A 19,103-nucleotide genomic window follows, 5' to 3' on the forward strand; every position below is an offset into this window, starting at 1 on the left:
TAAAAATACAGTTTTCCTTTCTTCTAAATAAAAGAAGTTGAAATTTGTGTGGGAAAAAAACAAGCAATAATATCTGGTGTTAAAAAAAACCTCAAACTGAGAATTTAACGTGAAGCTATCGATGTTGGATTGCGTATGCCACCAGGTGCTTATCAAACGCAAAAGCAAATCTTCGCCCGCCAGCCATGAGCTCCACGCACTTCAACAAGGGGCCCTCCCACAGGCTCTCGGCCAAGGTCAAGAACCAGCTCCAGTCCAAAAACGACCCTGGAGGAGGTGGAGCTCTAAAGCCAGATTGAGGACTGACCGGCCTCTCCATCAACCCGGACTTCCAGAAGGGTCTGAAGGACGGGACCATCCTGTGCACATGCATGAATAAACTGCAGCTGGGCTCAACCCCTAAGACCAACCGCTCCATGCAGAAGTGGCACCAGCTAGAAAACCTCTCCAACTTCATCAAGGCCATGGTCAGCTACAGCATGAACCCCGCTGACCTGTTGGAGGCTAACGACTTGTTTGAAAGTGGGAACTTGATGCAGGTGCAGGTGTCTCTTTCTTGCCCTGGCCAGGAAGGCCAAGACAAAGGGGATGCAGAGCGGCGTGGACACTGGCATCAAATACTTGGAGAAGTAGGGGCGAGACTCTGATGATGCCACCGTGAAGATGGGCCAGTGCGTCATTGGGTTCCTGTTGGGCACTAACAAATGTGCCAGCCAGTCGGACATGACCGCTTCTGGCACCAGATGGCATCTGTATGACCCCAAAAACCATATCCTGCCCCCCATGGACCACTTGACCATCAGCCTCCAGTTGGGCACAAATAAGTGTGACAGCCAGGTGGGCACGACGGCTCCAGGGACCCGGTGGCACATTTACAACACAAAGCTGGGGACAGACAAATGTGACAATTCCTCCATGTCCCTACAGATGGGCTACACGCAGGGTGCCAACCAGAGTGGTTAGGTCTTTGGCCTGGGCTGGCAGATATACGACCCCAAGTACTGCCCTCAGGGCCCAGTGGCACCCTCAGAGTGCCCCCTCTACTACAGGAGGAGGAGGGCTCCTGAGACACCCGTGTGGGTTGTCTTCCCACATCATTGCCCTATCTGGGTTTTCCTGTTTTTTGTCTTATTTTATGTCAGAGTGCTACCAGTTAAGAGTCTGGGGGAAAGGGAGAAAGGCCATAGCCAGATGCATGTGGAGTAGGGGTCCCCACCAGGGCAGCTCCAGGCATCAGGTTTCCCAGCAGACTTTGGGCCAAGCTGTTAGGTCAGGGAGAAAAAGAAACCCAGGCAGGGAGGGGAACTGGCCCTGAGTAGCTTCCAGTTATACCTACCCCACTTCTCTTTTTCCTGCCAATCAGTCTGTGGTTTCTGGACCCACATAAGTTTCAGGCAGTTTTAGTCAAACGAAAATACTTTGTTCAGGGGAGTGTGTGTGTGTGTTGGGGTTGGGGAGGAGGGCGGCAGGGGTGGCAGTGATGCTGACAGAAGGTCAGACCATAGTCCCAAAATATTTTAGGTCTCATCGATTTCCCGAGGACCCTCAGACCACCAATCCTGGCCCCTCCCAGGGGCCTAGTGGGGACACTGAGGCCCAGGCAGGACAGTGGAGTTCTGAGTGCTTGAGACAAAGCCAGCCCCCGCTCCCCTCACTGCCCGACAAAGTACTGCACAGGGACCCCCACCCAGAGGCCCCCACAGGGATCAGCCCCTTCCCAGGAGCCCTGGGACCAAGAAATAATGTGAAATACCAACTGTGGACCAAAGGAAATAAAACCTCTTTTGGGGGCGAGGTGGGGAAGCAAATCTTCGTTCTGGAACTCAAAGAATTTCTACAAGAAAAAATTCCAAGGAGAACAAACAGAAATCACAAAATGAAAACAAAGAAAACCACTAAATGAACAGTTAAAAGACAAAAGAAAAACCCCTAAATCACAAGGAAACAAGGTATCATGAATGAAACAACAGATAAAAGAAAGCGATTAGTAAGGACTTCCAATGATGCAGCCATCAAAGACCAAACTTGTGAAACAAGCCTGCAAGTATGTAGAGGGAAAAAGAAATTATTGAAAAAAAGGCAATGGGGAGCGAAGGAGCACCAAAGATTTGAAAAAGAACTAAACAGAACCCCTAAAATAGAAACAATAAGACATCTGAATTTTAAAATGAAATGAACAGACAACATCACACTAGGAGATAGCCAAAGGAACAGACAACTAGAAGTTAAATCTTCAGAAATGATCAAGAATGCAGGTGACAGAGAAACAGAAGGAAAGCAGAGCTGTATAACAGACATATATGATGAAATGAGAAAGTCTATAGTACGTCTCATTTAAGTCCCAGAAAGAAGAGAGAAACAAAAAGGGAAGAAGGGGAAACAAAGAGATAATGTCAAAGTATTAAGAAACAAGACTTTGTGAACGGATGAAAAACAAATCCACAGATTCAATTCTGATGAATCCCAAGGAGGGATATGTAAGAAATCTACACCTAGGTATAGCAGATAAACAAATTTACAATGACCTTTAACAAGATTAAGCAGATATCCTTCCAAGTACTGATTATCACAGCTGACCTCTGATCATAAAAAAAGTAAGCTATTATAAAGATGGTGCAATGACATCTTCAATGTAATAAATCAATTCCTATACAGTTTTCCAAAGTGGTTGAAGCATTCTGCACTGCTGTGGCAGCTGGGTACATGAAGCATTCATGGTCCAGTGTGAGCTTCAGACTGCTCTCCTGCCTGCTCTTTCCCAGGCCTTAAGTAGTCCCCCATATGCATGTGCTGAACAGTGTTCTACTGATGCAAGGGGAACTCTCGGTCTATCTCTGGAGCACGCCCTCTATGTAATCTTTCCCTGCTGGAACTCTACCCTATGCGAGGACCGTCATAGCCAGAATCACAAGCACCATTCAACCAGTTTATTTTAAATAAGCTCACGGGCCCAGTGAAACTTCTCTCAAGATCATGTTTATAAATGTCAAAGCACTTAATACTTCCATAATAGAACCTTGATTTTGTTACTCAGAATGTTAAAGGTGAGGGCAGGATTTATTTTGCCTCATTTCATTTCCTTACTGAAGGGCTAGAAAACTGAAGAATCCTCAGTTTACATGAAACCAAACAGAATCTATGCCAACATGAGCTATGGGATACAGCCAGTACTATAATTGTGTGGAGGAGGTTTCAATTATGCATTAATTACATAGCAAAGCCTCAAGCTGACTCAAGCTGTAGGGGAGATGTCAGTTGCAATGAGGTGTTAAACAATGAAGGGAGTGTTTTAAACTCAGAAGAAAAATTAGGCATGATCTATCCAAAGAAGGTAGTCTGTTAAAATTCTTTGCTTTCTTGGTAGGAAGGCTAAGGAAAAAGATACTAAAATTTACTTTGTGACTTCTATGTACTAATTACTACTTTTATTATAATATTTTAACTATTATCAAATCTATTTCAAGAGATGGGCAAAAACAATTATGTTTCATATTTGCCCAGCTGCAGAGTACTTGAGGAACTGTAGATTATTTAGTAATCCACAGCACTGTCTCAATATTAAACTCCACAAAAAAAAAGCCTAACAAAATATGAGGAAATAAAACCTAAAAATTCCTTCTTTCCATATTGTTACTGGAAAAAAGGTCATTGAAAATTTCACTCGTAAGTATTAAAGAAAAAATACCAAAGATACACTTGCATGTGCCAGTTACATAGGATTTTATACAGCTATTTAAGTCATTGGCACTTAAAATTCAATTGTGCATCTATTAAAACCTAGAGTCAGTAAGTATTACAACTTATTTTGCTACTCATTTTTAAGTTGTAAGTTATCTAGAAGCAGCATGATTTTCTTTTTGAAGGTTGTTTTTGTTTCTTTAAGAACTGTCATCTTTATTTTACTGAGAAAGTTAAGCATCTGGAAATTTTAATACAGGATATAGGTTTCCTCTTTGCTTCTTCAACCAATTTTTACTAATTAACGTCTAGGTTAACAAACTATGGTCCCCTTTCTAGCACCATCTGCTCACGGCACCACCTCTTGCTCCTCCCGCCACCCTGAGTCACTGCCTGCACAGCTCGGGCTGCCTGGCTCCCGGTGCTAGCCACCGATATTTGGCATTTGTACAACACGGCAGATATCAACAACAAAGAACAGTCTGAACTTGATCAAGATTTGGATGATGTTGAAGAAGTAGAAGAAGAAACTGGTGAAGAAAGAAAAATCAAAGCGTGTGAGCTGACTGTTCAGATGATGCAAAATCCTCAGATTCTTGCAGCCCTTCAAGAAAGACTTGATGGTCTGGTAGAAACACCAACAGGATATATTGAAAGCTTGCCGAGGGTAGTTAAAAGACGAGTGAATGCTCTCAAAAAACTTCAAGTTAAATGTGCACAGATAGAAGCCAAATTCTATGAGGAAGTTCATAATCTTGAAAGAAAGTATGCTGTTCTTTATCAGCCTCTGTTTGATAAGCAATTTGAGACCATTAATGCCATTTATGAACCTACAGAAGAAGAATGTGAATGGAAACCAGATGAGGAAGATGAAATTTCAGAGGAGCTAAAAGAAAAGGCCAAGATTGAAGATGAGAAAAAGGATGAAGAAAAAGAAGATCCCAAGGGAATTCCTGTTTTGGTTGACCCTTTTTAAGAATGTTGACTTGCTCAGTGATATGGTTCAGGAACATGAAGAACCTATTCTGAAGCACTTGAAAGACATTAAAGTGAAGTTCTCAGATGCTGGTCAACCTATGAGTTTTGTCTTAGAATTTCACTTTGAACCCAATGAATATTTCACAAATGAAGTGTTGACAAAGACATATAGGATGAGGTCAGAACCAAATGATTCTGATCCCTTTTCTTTTGATGGACCGGAAATTGTGGGTTGTATAAGGTCCCAGATAGATTGGAAAAAAGGGAAGAATGTCACTCTGAAAATGATTAAGAGGAAGCAGAAACACAAGGGACGTGGGACAGTTCATACTGTGACCAAAACAGTTTCTAATGACTCTTTCTTTAGCCCCTCCTGAAGTTCCTGAGAGTGGAGATCTGGATGATGATTCTGAAACTATCCTCGCTGCAGACTTTGAAATTGGTCACTTTTTACGTGAGCATATAATCCCAAAATCAGTGTTATACTTTACTGGAGAAGCTATTGAAAATGATGACGATGATAACAATGAAGAAGGTGAAGAAGCGGATGAGGAAGGGGAAGAAGGAGGAGATGAGGAAAATGATCCAGACTATAACCCAAAAAGGATCAAAATCCAGCAGAGTGCAAGCAGCAGTGAAGCAGGATGTCTGTGGCCTTGAGGATAACCTGTACTGATCGACCTTCTGCTTCCCTGGAAAGGATGAATTTACATCATCTGACAAGCCTATTTCAAGTTTTTGGTTGTTTGTTTGTTTGCTCATTTTTGTTTTTGCAGCCTAAAATAAAAATGTCATATAATTAAAAAAAAAAAAACAAACACCAACTATGGTCCCCCCTCCTCCCTCTAGGGTATATACATCAATTAATCTAAAGTACGTTTTACTTTTCTGGTTCTTTCCTGGAACTTGGAAATGAGGAGAAGACAACCTGAATTTGTTTTACAACCCCTTCAAGCTCTCTAGCCAAAGCAAAACAATTCATGTTAAAAATTAAATGATAACCTTTTCATTAAGACTTTAGTCAGAGTTTCTATAGTTTTCCCTAAAGGATTCAGATATAAAAGAATATATTCTGTTTTTGAAAATTATATTTTAGACTATCTGCAAAGACAATAGCACTGAAATTGAATGTTTGTTTTCTCAAAATAAGAAATACTGAATCAGTAACTAGTAATTCTCAACAAAAGCTCCATGTCCTACAAAAAGAACAGTTTAGCAAATTACTTACTTCAGGTCCTGGAGAAGGTCCTTTGCATTAAGCATGGTTATTAAAGAGGTGGTAGCTGCAGGAATTATGATAATGGGTGTTCGAGATCCTATAAAGACAGAATTTTCAAGGTATCAAATAGGTTATTTAAAGGAATTATAGTTACTTTCATAATTAAAAAGTAAAAGCCTGCAAATTTATATTTTTCACTCTTTTGAGCTAAAAGCTACTTTAAGCAGCAGTGATATTCAGACTAGTTAATGATCAGGACAGCTTGAGCACTAACCACTCAGAATGGACACCAAACACAAACATCTGCTACAACTGCATGAGAAGGCCATCAGCCCTGGTTGTGTAAGCAAGAGCTTACTTTTTAAGCAAGTTTAGAGTCACATGCACAACTTTACCTTTCTTCTGATTTGGGGGAGGTCTGGCTTGAGAAACTGTAAGAAAAAAAAAAAATCCAAATATTTGAGTGTTATAAAAATCACATTCTTCTTTTCAAACTTACAAAACAAATAAGGCCAAAAATATTTGTATTTACACGACTCATTAAAATTTTTTTTAATGTACTGCAAGTTTCTTAAATAATATGAAGCTATTTCTCTGCTTCAGAAAATCACTATAGTGCCTCAGCAGTTCAACAATCAGTAGTTATAAACAAAGTGGATATATAGCATTGCTAGGCACTGAGAATCTACATTCATAGACGTTAGGGTCCAGAAAAGGAGGCAAATAAATAATTTCTGAATTAACTGATTACTCTGTGATAAATATAAAAACACAGAGTACTACAAGAGGATATAAGACTGGGAGAAGGGCTGGGAAAGGGAAATGTAATTAACCTCTGTGGAGGAAAAACAAAGATGCTACCCCAGTAACTAAGACCTAAAATATTTATCTTTATCTCTCTTTTCAAAATTTTTTGTTTTTATTTTATTAGCAATGAGTCATGTGAAGGTCTTTTTTCTGGAACTGCCCATATTATCAATAATTTTGTATATTATAAAAACATGAATATTCATTTCTCTTTATTATTTATATATACAATGGACTTTATAATAAATAAAAACATTTGTTGGCATAATAATGGTAACATCAGTCTAGTTCAAGATGAACATATTTTAGGATAGAAAGTGCTGCATGTTCAATTTTCAGTATTTATTCATACAATAAATTTTTACTGACTGCCTTCTATGTGCCATGTGCTGTGCTAGAATTAATTTTTTAAATCACAAAAAATAAAAAGTCAACAGTTTAAAATTCTAATTCAACATCAGTTCTTCGACATACCACTTTTAGAGCAAAGTACACACATCTTTGGAATATGTTCTATTTCAAAAGCAGTAAAATGCTACATTTTAACTAGTACTTTGTTCTCCTTTGTATAGCTATTTGATTATGATAAAACATTATGGAGTCCAGAAGTATGATCTTGTAGCCACAGAAAGCAAAGAAAGATAAAATACAAACACAAGTTCACATGTATATTTATCAAAGTGTTGTCATCTTTCTTTTTGCTGAGAAACAGATACTAAAACTTTCTTAAATTATTTTTAGAAACAGGACTCATGGATACATCAACATGTAGAGCAAGACATTATCATCTGCAATATAATACAATCTCAATAAACACGTGGAATTTGACAGAGAGATAAAGGAAAGGTGTGATGGACAGACAGATGTACAAACTGGAGACAGGAGTAGCTAGGAGAACGAGTAAGGGGAACAAAGCAATCTTTGACTGAAATATCAGATATACTAAGGAAGCCCATAATGGACTCAGGAATATAAAGAAAGATTCATTAAAATCAAAGCTGAGAAGACAGAGTTAGAAAAAGATGAAATATAAAAGCTCACATGTTAAAAATAAACTTCAGATGTTTAGCAAAAAATAAATAAATAAATAACTACAATTAAGGACCAAGGCAGGGACACAGTGATGAACATGCTAAGGATGAGCTTGATCTAAAGGCAGGAGGAGCAAAGAGTGGAATAATGCTGAGTCCATGAGGAGCATGAAGGAAAAGCAATAGCCTGGAGTCGGAGCTTGATTCTGTCTCCATTCTGCCACTTTCTAGACAATGACCCCCCCAGCACACTGAGATGAATGCCACTCAGCGTCAGCTGTCCTCAGTCATAAAACAGAGACAATAATTTCTACATCTTGATTCTGTTGTAAGACTCATAAGAACAACAAAGCAAGTTAAGTTCTTCTCCAGATCCTGGGCATATTTACTATTTACCGAACCTCACAGCCATGGCCGATGCTAAATGTACTGCAGCAGAACCGCCACAACCAATGCCTTCAGCAAACACCATAACTGACCACTGACAAGCTGAGAACAGGCAATTACTGTTGCTGTACTTGCTTCCAAATAGAATTATATTCTCTCCTTAAGTATTCAGAGCCTACGTACAGGGCACTCTGCTAGGTTTTTATTTTTATAATGATAAATAAAACAAAAATAATCCCTGCCCTCAAAGACCGTTCAAGTAAAGGAGGGGAACCAGACGATAACAAAACAGACAAATAAACACATAAAAACAAATTTGAATACACAATATTAAGGAACAAAATGAATGTACACTGATATTAAAGTGTCCTTTAGACAGAATGCTTAGAAAAAGCCTCTCAAAGGAAATGGCATTTCAGCTGAGATTTGAAGGATAAAAAGGAGCAAACTTGCAAAGAACAAGTGAAAGAACAGTCTAGATAAGAGGTAGGAATGTGGGCCAATGCCAAAGGCAGGAAGAAACTGTCGTGCTTATGGAACTGCAAATGTGTAGACAGGCAAAAGGAAGGGTGCAGGACAGGAGGTTAAAAATATATGTAGGAGCCAATTCATGAAGGGCCTGCTAGGTCATGTTAAGCTTGTATTTAAATTCTGTTAGAAAACCCTGTAACTTTTAAGCCAGAAAGTGACATAATTTGATTTTCATATTACACTTTCTATAAGGGAAAAATAGTAATTTTAGTTAAGAGGTAAAAGGGAGACAACCAAAACAAAAAAAAAGGAGGGCGCGGGGACAACTGTGTAAGCAGCAAGCTCAGGATGATCACCAATATTCTACAGTGGTGCCGCCCAAATTAAATGTGGTTAATTAAGGCAAGGGTTCTCGGTAAACTTTCCAAGGTCGACTGAATAACATGCAATAAAAATGAACAGCTAGAACCCTGGCCATGCACCTGGATGCTGTTAACAGTATTGGACTCTCAACTCCTATCTGTATCTTGTTAACGACCAGAAATAAACAGGTCAGGGACTAATACTTCAAGATGCACTAGTCTAGAGAAATGATGGTAGCTCAGACTTGAATTGTGGCAGTGGAGATAAAGAGAAAATAGATAAATATGGAATACAGAAAAGGTAAATTTAACAAAACTCACTGGCACATTAGATGAGAAGAATAAACAAATATGAGGAATAAAGACTAACTTGTTTTGGACTTAAGAAACAGAGTTGATAGTGGTGTCATTTACTTGTGAAGAAGCAGAAGAATGTGAAGACCTTGTGGGGAAAATATCAAAGAAAAAAGGTTTTAAGCCAGTTTTAAGATACCTATGGCACATCCAAATGTTAAACAGTTAATAAAAGACACCAGAGGTAAGAAGAACTGGAGACACAAATTTGAAAACCATCAGCACATTGATTTAAAACTATGGAATGAGGCAATCCACCTACATTCTGAAGTGGATGACTGAAGAGCATAAGAAATGTGTTTAAAATATACAAAGGGCTAATCCCCTCTCAATCTCACGTGCAGATCTTAAGACAGCAGATAAACTAGAGCTACAGGGTTATGGGTAGTCACCTGCCCACATCAGCATATCTGCAAGACAGAAGTAACGAATGAAAGCCAGAGAAGTGACTTATGTGTTGTCACTTATGCAAGAGGCAGCAAGAGCAGGGATGTGTGCAGGAGATTTAATCTGGCTAAAAAAGGAAATGACATTAAATTCCACTACGGAGCTTATCAAACGCTTGTGCTTCTTAATTCACTGGAAAACATGTGTCTCTTGTTAGTTACATTCCCTAAATGAATGTTTAGAAATTAGGAATGATTGTAAACACTTTAAAATACTACATTTACCCAGGGACTTGCCTGGTAAAACTAGTGCAAAGTATTTGGTGAAAAAATAAAGAAGAAAGAAACAGTGAACAAAAATGGAACATCATCCCTGAGTCCCTTCACTGAAGGCAAAAAGGATAGATGGTTCAGTCCCTATTTCCTAATAATTCAAACTCTACCTAACAAACAACAGTATATAGATCTATGCTGTCTCATGTATAATATGTGACACGACCAGAAATATTGTGGGTTTTTTTTCCATTTTAAAAAGATAATCCAGATGAACCTACCCTATATTACAAAATATCCCTTCAAAACTGGGTAGCACCCAAAAAGCAAATACATTTTTAACAATCTGCAAAACAAAAATACACGAATCAAGACAAAGATGACAAACTGCTAACACCCACTCAAGTCAGTCTTATTGACTAGTGAGTATTAAAACTTATAATCTTTGCTTCTGGAATGATAGGTAGGGACTGTGGATCTATGGGGGTCAATCAGCGAGTGAAATGAGACCTCACATTGATGGACATCAGAATATCTGTTATATTATGAGATATTCTCGAAGATTTATTTCAGTCATTTTAATCACCAGTGCACCTTGGCAGATCTGAGAAAGAACGACAGATTAGGAGGTGAAAGGACCCACAGCTCCCTGCTTCACACGTGACCGTCTCCAAGATCACACACTGGCTGGGAGGACCCAGCCCCCTCCCTGTCCCTCTATTCCATGGCACACGCACACAAGCTGGTTTATGCGGGTGTTAGTGCCACCCCGACCCCTTTCCTTTGTTTGCCATGTGATTTTGAGCAAATGTGAAATGGAGACAATTATTCATACACAGCACAGTACAGAGCTAGAATCCTCGGGTGGTGACTTGTTCCTTTTTATACCATTTCTGAATTTCTCATGTGATCTTCCTTAGACTAACCACCCTTCCCCGTCCAAGGGAAAACGAAGAATTCTACATCAATCATTCCACTGTCTCTATAATATTCCAGGCTGCATTCCTGGGGTCCATGTCAGCCTGCCCATTCCTATTTCCCTGACTTTTTCTTCCTTCCTCTAAGGAGCTCCTTTAGCTCCTTCTTGTTTCTGGCACTGAGCACATGGAAGGCATTCAAATAATATTTAACTGATTTAATTGTTCTTCCTTGTACTCGCATAACAGCTTTTGGCATGGTCTTGTCTACTGAAAAACAGTCCCATAGTTCTGTCATCTGATATAAATTACATCCAGTGTGCTCCAAATTTAACAAAGATTTCAAACCAACCCAATGTCATTAAAAGAAAGAAAAAAAATACTGGTCATGTCAAGATCCAGGTGGATCCAAGACACAGTCAAAGAGCCTACAACACTATCCCAATATAACCCCTCTTAACATCATGCTTTTAATGTGCTTCCAAAAATCTGAACACTTATAATCATATAATTTTAGAATTAGCCTATGTGTGAACATACTATGAATAAAAATATGCAAATCTGTACTACTGACACTAACGAATTGAAAAGGAAGATCAACCAGTTAAATTCCTGACTGGGCCTTTTCAATTAATACCATTTTCTTAATAGCCACTTTTAACAGCACTGATACTAGACTATGCTAAACACTAAAATAAAATGAACAAATGAAAATAAAATGAACAAATGAACAGTAAATCAAACCTAAAACACTGAAAATGAATATAGTGTCTGTATCTATATGCATTTATAAAGATCAATCCTTTTAGGTACCAGGAAAAGGAAAGAAAACATTTTTAAAATAACTTCTGGGAATTCCCTGGTGGTCCAGTGGTTAGGACTCTGTGCTCTTACTGCTAAGGGGCTAGGTTCAATCCCTGGTCAGGGAACTAACATCCCACAGGCTGTGAAGTGTAACCAAAAAAATTTAAGGATTAAATTAAAAAAATAATATTAATATTAGCCTTGTTTATTAATATATATATTTTTTAAGTTATAGAACCTAATATGCTCAATAATACAGATATCTGAAATCCTAAACATCAAACTGCTTATCAATCTATTAAAATTATGGTTCTATGTTTCCATAGGAAAAGACAAAAATCACATCCACCATACTATCACGGAACTCAAACAAAACTGATGAGAGAATGGGTATGTAATAAAAAGCTTTTTAAAACATTTTCCTAAAATGTTAAAAATATTTTCTTAAAAATTTTCTGTAACTCAACTATACCTATTTACTCAAGTAAATATTCTTATGATACTAGTTTTGAAGTATTTTAAGTAAAATTTAATTCTTTTGAAGCAGTACATAGTATCAAAAATTTCAGTTGTGATAATAGAAAAAAACTAAAATTTTTCTATTTTTACCTGGCCTTGGTACAGGTTGTGCTGCAGGAGTCTGCGTCTTCCGGGCTGATGCACCTTCCTTTAAAAGAATAAAAATGGATGTGTTAAAATTCCTTTGCACAATAAACACTTTTGTTTAATTACTGCAAAAAAAAATTAATGTCTGTCTCTCCCTCAGTCATGGAACATGCTATGAGTTAAAACAAACAAGCACCTTACCTTTTATGTTACTGGTTGTGAGTTGGTAAGAGAAATCTTTAGTCGAAAATATACTTAAATTGTTACTATTCATTAGTTACTGTAAGTATGTAAGATTTTTCGAATATTCAATGATTTACTTAATTGCTGACAATTTTAATATTCTCAGAAATGTCATTACCAGTTTTAAAATCAAGTCAATCTTTTTCCCCTTAAAGAATCTCAAAATTAATAAGTGATATATAATCTCACATTAGAAAGATGTAAACAGTGTTACTTTGAGTGAATCTTTAAAAAACACAAATATTTCAAGTTAAACATCTTTAAATATTCAGGGAAAATAATCCATTTACAAACATGAGATTTGTTACATTTAAGAGTGGTTGAAAATTTCTTAAAAGCTGAATAACAAATCTCAAGTAATTACAAAGCACATAATCTATATAAGGAAATATGCTAAGGATTGAAGTACATCAATTATATACTCAAGAACAGACACCTCTGAAGTGCTTAACAGACTTCAAAGTTGTCTAGCTTTACTGCAATAGTTTCAATCATACTCACACTAAATTTTCATTAAAATATTTTTCTTTATAGAAAGCTACAAGTATAAATTTCAAAACAGCTAGTAACTCATGAAGATTTTATTCTAGCTGTACTTAAGTGAAGAAAATTCGATAAGTATCAGGAAAATTACACATATCCATAATAAGAAAAATCACTACTACAACCACAGAAACATTTCTAAAGAAGTCCTGCTAAACAATGTTCACTTTAATCATATTACATTTTCTTCAGAATCTGAGATTTTACGATGGTAAAATGTACAGAGAATGCATTTCACTTGGAATACAATAGGATTCCTGGCATTCAGTTTAAAGGCTTTTTTAAAAAAGGGTTAAAAAAGAGGACTCCCCTGGCAGTCCTGTGGTTAAGACTCTGCTTCCAATGCAAGGCACACAGGTTCCATCCCTGGGCGGTGAACTAAGATACCAAACGCCTCATGCATACCTTCCCCCTCAAAAAACCGAAAAAGCTAAATTAAAAAAAAAAAAGCAGCAGCAGCAGAGGCAACTAGCAAAAACTCTTTGGGGGAAAAAAGCACTTGAGGACAGCAGTACATCCTTTTCCAATATTTTCACTATTATGCATTTAGTTATATACACTGGTGTCGTTGAGACTGAGTCACTTTGGATGCTGGTTCCATGAATGTGTTAACTTTGTAAAAATTTGTCAAGCTTACTAATGATATGGTCATTATACTACAAGCAAATTATATTCAAGTAAAATTTTAAATGTAAAGGAAGTGAGTCACTATTAAGGTGGAGACCATTTTCAACATTTAACTTCCTTTAATGCACTGAAATTGTCTGACCTATATTTTTCTCTAAGTTCATGTTAGAGGACACAACTGCTTTTACTCATCTTTGTAAATCTAGTACCCAGGACACAACAGATGCTCTACAAATGTTGGTCATACTGAACTCAGTTTTAGACTTCTAAAAACCAGAAGCCAAAGGATAATCACTAAATAGAAATTAACCAAAGAGATTTTAGCTTTCTCTCCCATCTTCTTTTATAAGGAGGAATCAACTAGATATTATATAATAACAAGATTAAGTCTTAACCGTATTCCTTTTGAATTCTTACATGTGAATACTGGGACTTCCCTGGTGCTCAGATGGTAAAGAATCTGCCTGGAGTGTGGGAGACCTGGGTTCGATCCCTGGGTTGGGAAGATCCCCTGGAAGAGGGCATGACAACCCACTCTAGTATTCTTGCCTGGAGAACCCCCAGGGACAGAGGAGCCTGGCAGGCTACAGTCCATGGGGTCACAAAGAGTTTGGACACAACTGAGCGACAAAGCACAGCACACACATGTAAAATGGGTCAGTTTAAGTACACAGAAAAGGAAGAAAAATGAAGAAAATGAGACAGGAAGAACAATGAGCACGCACATAGGCAGACCTCCTTCTGTCTACATATGACTAGAAGGCTGGCTAGTCCTGGGCTCAGTCTACAGAGAGTTCTCTGTGTTTAATAAATGGGAGTCAGCTAGTCATAAGCCTATAAGGAGTTAAGTCTAAAATTACAGATAATCGTGTCTCATGACTCATGGAGAAAACCCATCTGCAGAATGATGTAAAGAAGTTACCAGCATGCAAGAAGAGACATGGAATATAATATCCCTCTTAATACCTATCTAGTTCCAGTGGCCTGTAAGACCTCTTCTCCCACTAATCCTTGGAATCTTCTTGATTCCAAGAGTCACCAAAATCCCTCATCTCATTCTATGCAACCCACACACTTTTTTGTCTTACTTACTAGAGCAGAATCTGTTAACTACAACCAGGAGAGTTTTATCTAATTTTGTCTTCTCAAATTCACTGAAAATTTTGAGTTGTCAGTCACTATAGTACAACTTTGCTTAATTTTGGGTAAGTAAACACAAATAAGTTCAAACGCACACACATATATAGCCATGCCACTTCAGTAGGCTGTGAGCTCCTTGAAATGAAAACAGCAAAGACCTCTGCTAATCATATGGTTAGTTCACAGCCATTTCTAGGTCTCCATAACCAATACAAGAGCAGCTAAAAGCTCATATTACTCTGATCTGCATTATTTTGTATAAGTCACTACATAAAGGACCTCAGAAACCATATAACCTAACTCTAGCACCCTTTAAAGATGAAGAAAAGAGAGGTAAAATAGCTTTTCAAAGGCTACACAGAGGTCTATCTGGCATATGTTAAGAAACTGAAATAGAAGGAAAACAAAGAATAAAAGAAACAAAATGAAGAAATAATAATTGGCAGTAATATGGAGCAGACTGACAACTCTGTCTTCTTAAAGATATTTGGACTAGGGGAAAAATGCTCCTCAGCTGAGAGAAGAAAAGTATCAGCACAAAACAACTGCAAGAGCTGACGAGTTGTGCTAACTGGAGAGGAAAACCTGCTTTCTTTTAAAAAGTCAGAATCATTATAATTTCACCAAGACTTTAGGCATTCTGGAAAAGAAGTAACTGGCAAAAAGGGATGGGGGAAAGTGACAGAATCCTTATCTGCAAAACATAACACAACCAAACAAGGTAACTGTTTACAATCCCTCCTTGCTTTCTTTTAGCAAGTGAAGAGAGTCTAGGTATTGGGAGAAAGAACACTGGTATCTGCCACTGTTTAAGTAGAAAATAACACCATAATATAAAATATTGTAAGAAAAGATATTTGTAACAAGTATCAGTGTGAAAAATATACTGTATTTAATTCTGAAAAATGCTGTTTATATAAAAATTAATAAGACACTGAAATTTCTTAATGAAAAAACATATGGACTATATATATGTACACACACACACACAGAGATTCTAGGAGTTGATAATCTACCTCTTTGCTGTATTTATGAGACAAAAAGTAACATTTTTAAAAAGTAAATCAATATTAATTGTACAGCTGCATGTTTTGTTTTTTTAAAAAGTAACTTATTCCCATGAAATCTGTATTTGATATTCAGAACTCACAAATATTAGGATTTTTTTCTTAAGCAGCTGAATTTTTTAAGTTCCAGAATGAGTCTTTAAGAAAATCATTTCAGAAAAACTAGGTACAAAAAGGGAACTGCAACTCTGAGCAAATCACAAAGAAGCTGAAAAGCATTAAAGGTTTCAGGAGCAAAAAACTTGACACAAATTTTAAGTACAACTTATTTTTTGTTTTTTTAGACTAGTCATAACCTGGAGTATACATATACAATGTTTGCTAACACAGAAAACAGTTGACACATTTCTAAAACCCAGTACGGTGTGTCTATATAGGCACACCTCACAGATACTGCCAGTTTGGCTCCATACAACTGCAATAAAGCTAGTATCTCAATCAAGTGCGCCACACAAACTTTTTTGGTTTCCCAGTGCATATAAAAGTTATCTTCATACTATACTGTAGTCTACACAACTATCTCTGCAAAATTGCAGGATACAAAATCAACACACAAACATCCACAGCATCTCTAGATACTACCAATCAGTAATTTAAAAAAGAAATTAAGAAAACAATTCCATTTGGAATAGCATTTAAAAATCAAATACTCAAGAATAAATTTAATCAAGAAATTAAAAAAAAAAACTGTCCACTGAAAACTTCAGACTGATGCTGAAAGAAATTAAAGCCATAAACAAATGGAAAGACATCTATGTTCGTGGACTGCTAAGATTAATAGCATTAAGATTTCAAAATTACCCAATGCAATCTATAGATGCAATGTAATCCCTTTCAAAATCCCAAAGGTGTTTTTGCAGAAAGAAAAACTTATCCTAGAACTGATGTGGAATTTCAAGCAGCCCCAAAGAGCCAAACTAATTCTGAAAAAGAACAAAGTTGGAGGACTAAAACTTTCAGATTTTAAAACTTGTAGATAGAGTAATCAAAATACTGTAGCAGGGAATGAAGGCAGATCCACAGACTAACAGAATAAGATAGCCCAGAAATAAACTTTCACGTACATGGCAAACTGATTTTTGACACAGGAGCTAAGACCATGCAATGGGAAAGGATAGTCTTCAACAAACAGTGCTAGGAAAACTGGATATGCACATGCAAAAGAATGAAGCTGGACCACTACCTTACATCATCTACAAAAATTATTAATAACTCAAAATGGGTCAGAAACCTAAATTTAGGAGATAGAACTTTAAAACAAATTTAAAAACCTACAGATAAAAAATCAGAGTAAAAGCTTCATGACATTAGATTTGACATTAGTTTCACGAATATGTGAATGTGAAAGTAGTACTAAAAGGTACAGGAAAACAAAAGAAAAGCAGATAAACCTGACTTGATCAAAATTAAAAGCTTTCATGCATCAAAGGACACTAACAACAGAGAAGTCAATCCAAAGAATGGGAGAAAAGATTTGATAAGGAATTAATATCCCTGGCATTTGGCTAAAACATTATTCTGGACATGTCTATGAGGATGCGTCCGGGTGAGATGAATGTTTGAATCTGTAGACTGAGTAAGGCAGATTGCCCTCCCACTGCAGACGGGCCTCGTCCAATCCACTGAAGAACTGAAGACAACACAGAGGCAGAACAGAGGAGCGTTCCCCTCTGCCTGGCTGCGTCGAGGGGGCACACCAGGGGTTCTCCTGCCCTGGACGCAGACTGGAGCGCTTACACCATGCATCCTCCAGTTCTCAGTCCTTCAGGCTCAGACAAGAGCTGCACTAGCCCATCAGCTTCCCTGGGTCACCAGCTTGCCGAGAGCAAATCCTGGAACTTTTCAGTCTTCCTAACCACATGTGCCAATTCCTCACAATCAATCTATCTACCCTATTGATTCTTTCTCTGGAGAACCCAAATACAGCAATAAAAATTTTCAAAAGAGAGTGAGATATAATGCAAAACTCTTTTAAAGAGGCATTCTATCATACTGGGAAAACGTCAGGTTTTTAAAAATTATTTATCTGGAGATTAAAAAATTACATCCACATGAATGTAGTTCCTTAATCTACAAATAAATAATTTAGATAAAATGCCAATTAGAGCATCGCAACTGGAAACAAACCAAAGTGTGTGTTCCGATCTTTAACATCGAAGTCCATAATGAACAATTCTTTCTCACTGAGATTTAATAAAAGTTTTCTTTCTCACTTAAAGTCAGCAGAATTGTTTTTATAGTGGAAGAGGGACACAGGTAATGTAGAAGGTCCACAGGATCATTTGTGAATCTCATGGGTCCATGGACTAAAAACAAATACACTAATGTAACTCAAGACAGAGTAAATCAATGCAAAAAAAACACTTGACTTGCAAGTCTCAAGCTCTAGGTTCTACCTTAATGTGGCTTTGCTACATTAAGAGCAAACCTTTGAGAAAAATCTCAACCTCTCAGGGTCTTAGTTACCTTGCCTGTAAAATGAGGAAACTAGATTTTTAGATGACCTCAAAGGTCCAATTCTACTCTGAAATTCCATTATTCTAATGTAAGTAATACTTTTTCACTAGGAACAATGCCATTACAGTACAACCTGAAGGGTCCAATTAAATGATTACATTTGAAGACAATTCAACGTGGGTTTCTTCAAACCTATACAGCTTATAATTTTGCTCTATAGCTTGTAAATTGGCTCTTCTTTTGTTTCATGTGGATAAACAATACTCTGTTGCCCAGCTCTCTCTATCAAAGGTTACATGTTTGGAATTATATTAATTTGATTATTTTGGGAATCAAAGAATTACAGCTACGGGCCAGTAAGATGCCTGAAACAATTTAAAGGTGAGGACCTAGTAGGCTTCGCAACTCTATCAAACTCAACACATCCCCTTTAAGAATATTTTACACTGACCCCTCTAACCATTTAAAATGAAATGCACAGGCAACATGCTGCTGCTGCTAAGTCACATCAGTCGTGTCCAACTGTGTGTGACCCCATACACGGCAGCCCACCAGGCTCCCCTGTCCCTGGGATTCTCCAGGCAAGAACACTGGAGTGGGTTGCCATTTCCTTCTCCAACGCATGAAAGTGAAAAGTGAAAGTGAAGTCACTGAGTCTTGTCTGACTCTTAGCGACCCCATGGACTGTGGCCCACCAGGCTCCTCCATCCATGGGATTTTCCAGGCAAGAGTGCTGGAGTGGGGTGCCACTGC

At 37.6% G+C, this 19,103-nt stretch overlaps 1 protein-coding gene and 2 pseudogenes across 1 annotated transcript in view; 2 read left to right on the top strand and 1 right to left on the bottom strand.

The window, feature by feature from the left end:
- The window catches only part of CDC73 (cell division cycle 73), a 91,053-nt gene that overhangs the window by 15,230 nt on the left and 56,720 nt on the right, over nucleotides 1-19,103 (bottom strand). The window contains exons 11-13 of the mRNA XM_019976434.2: nucleotides 12,277-12,334; nucleotides 6,271-6,306; nucleotides 5,885-5,972 (exon numbers count right to left, since the gene is read on the bottom strand). Coding sequence (XP_019831993.1) covers nucleotides 5,885-5,972; nucleotides 6,271-6,306; nucleotides 12,277-12,334 — 182 coding nt within the window. The remainder of the gene's footprint in view (nucleotides 1-5,884; nucleotides 5,973-6,270; nucleotides 6,307-12,276; nucleotides 12,335-19,103) is intronic.
- Nucleotides 186-1,206, top strand: LOC139176506 (calponin-2 pseudogene; annotated as a pseudogene).
- Nucleotides 4,125-5,373, top strand: LOC109570454 (nucleosome assembly protein 1-like 1; annotated as a pseudogene).

This window comes from Bos indicus, chromosome 16 (assembly GCF_029378745.1).
Source record: "Bos indicus isolate NIAB-ARS_2022 breed Sahiwal x Tharparkar chromosome 16, NIAB-ARS_B.indTharparkar_mat_pri_1.0, whole genome shotgun sequence".
NCBI lineage: Eukaryota > Metazoa > Chordata > Mammalia > Artiodactyla > Bovidae > Bos > Bos indicus.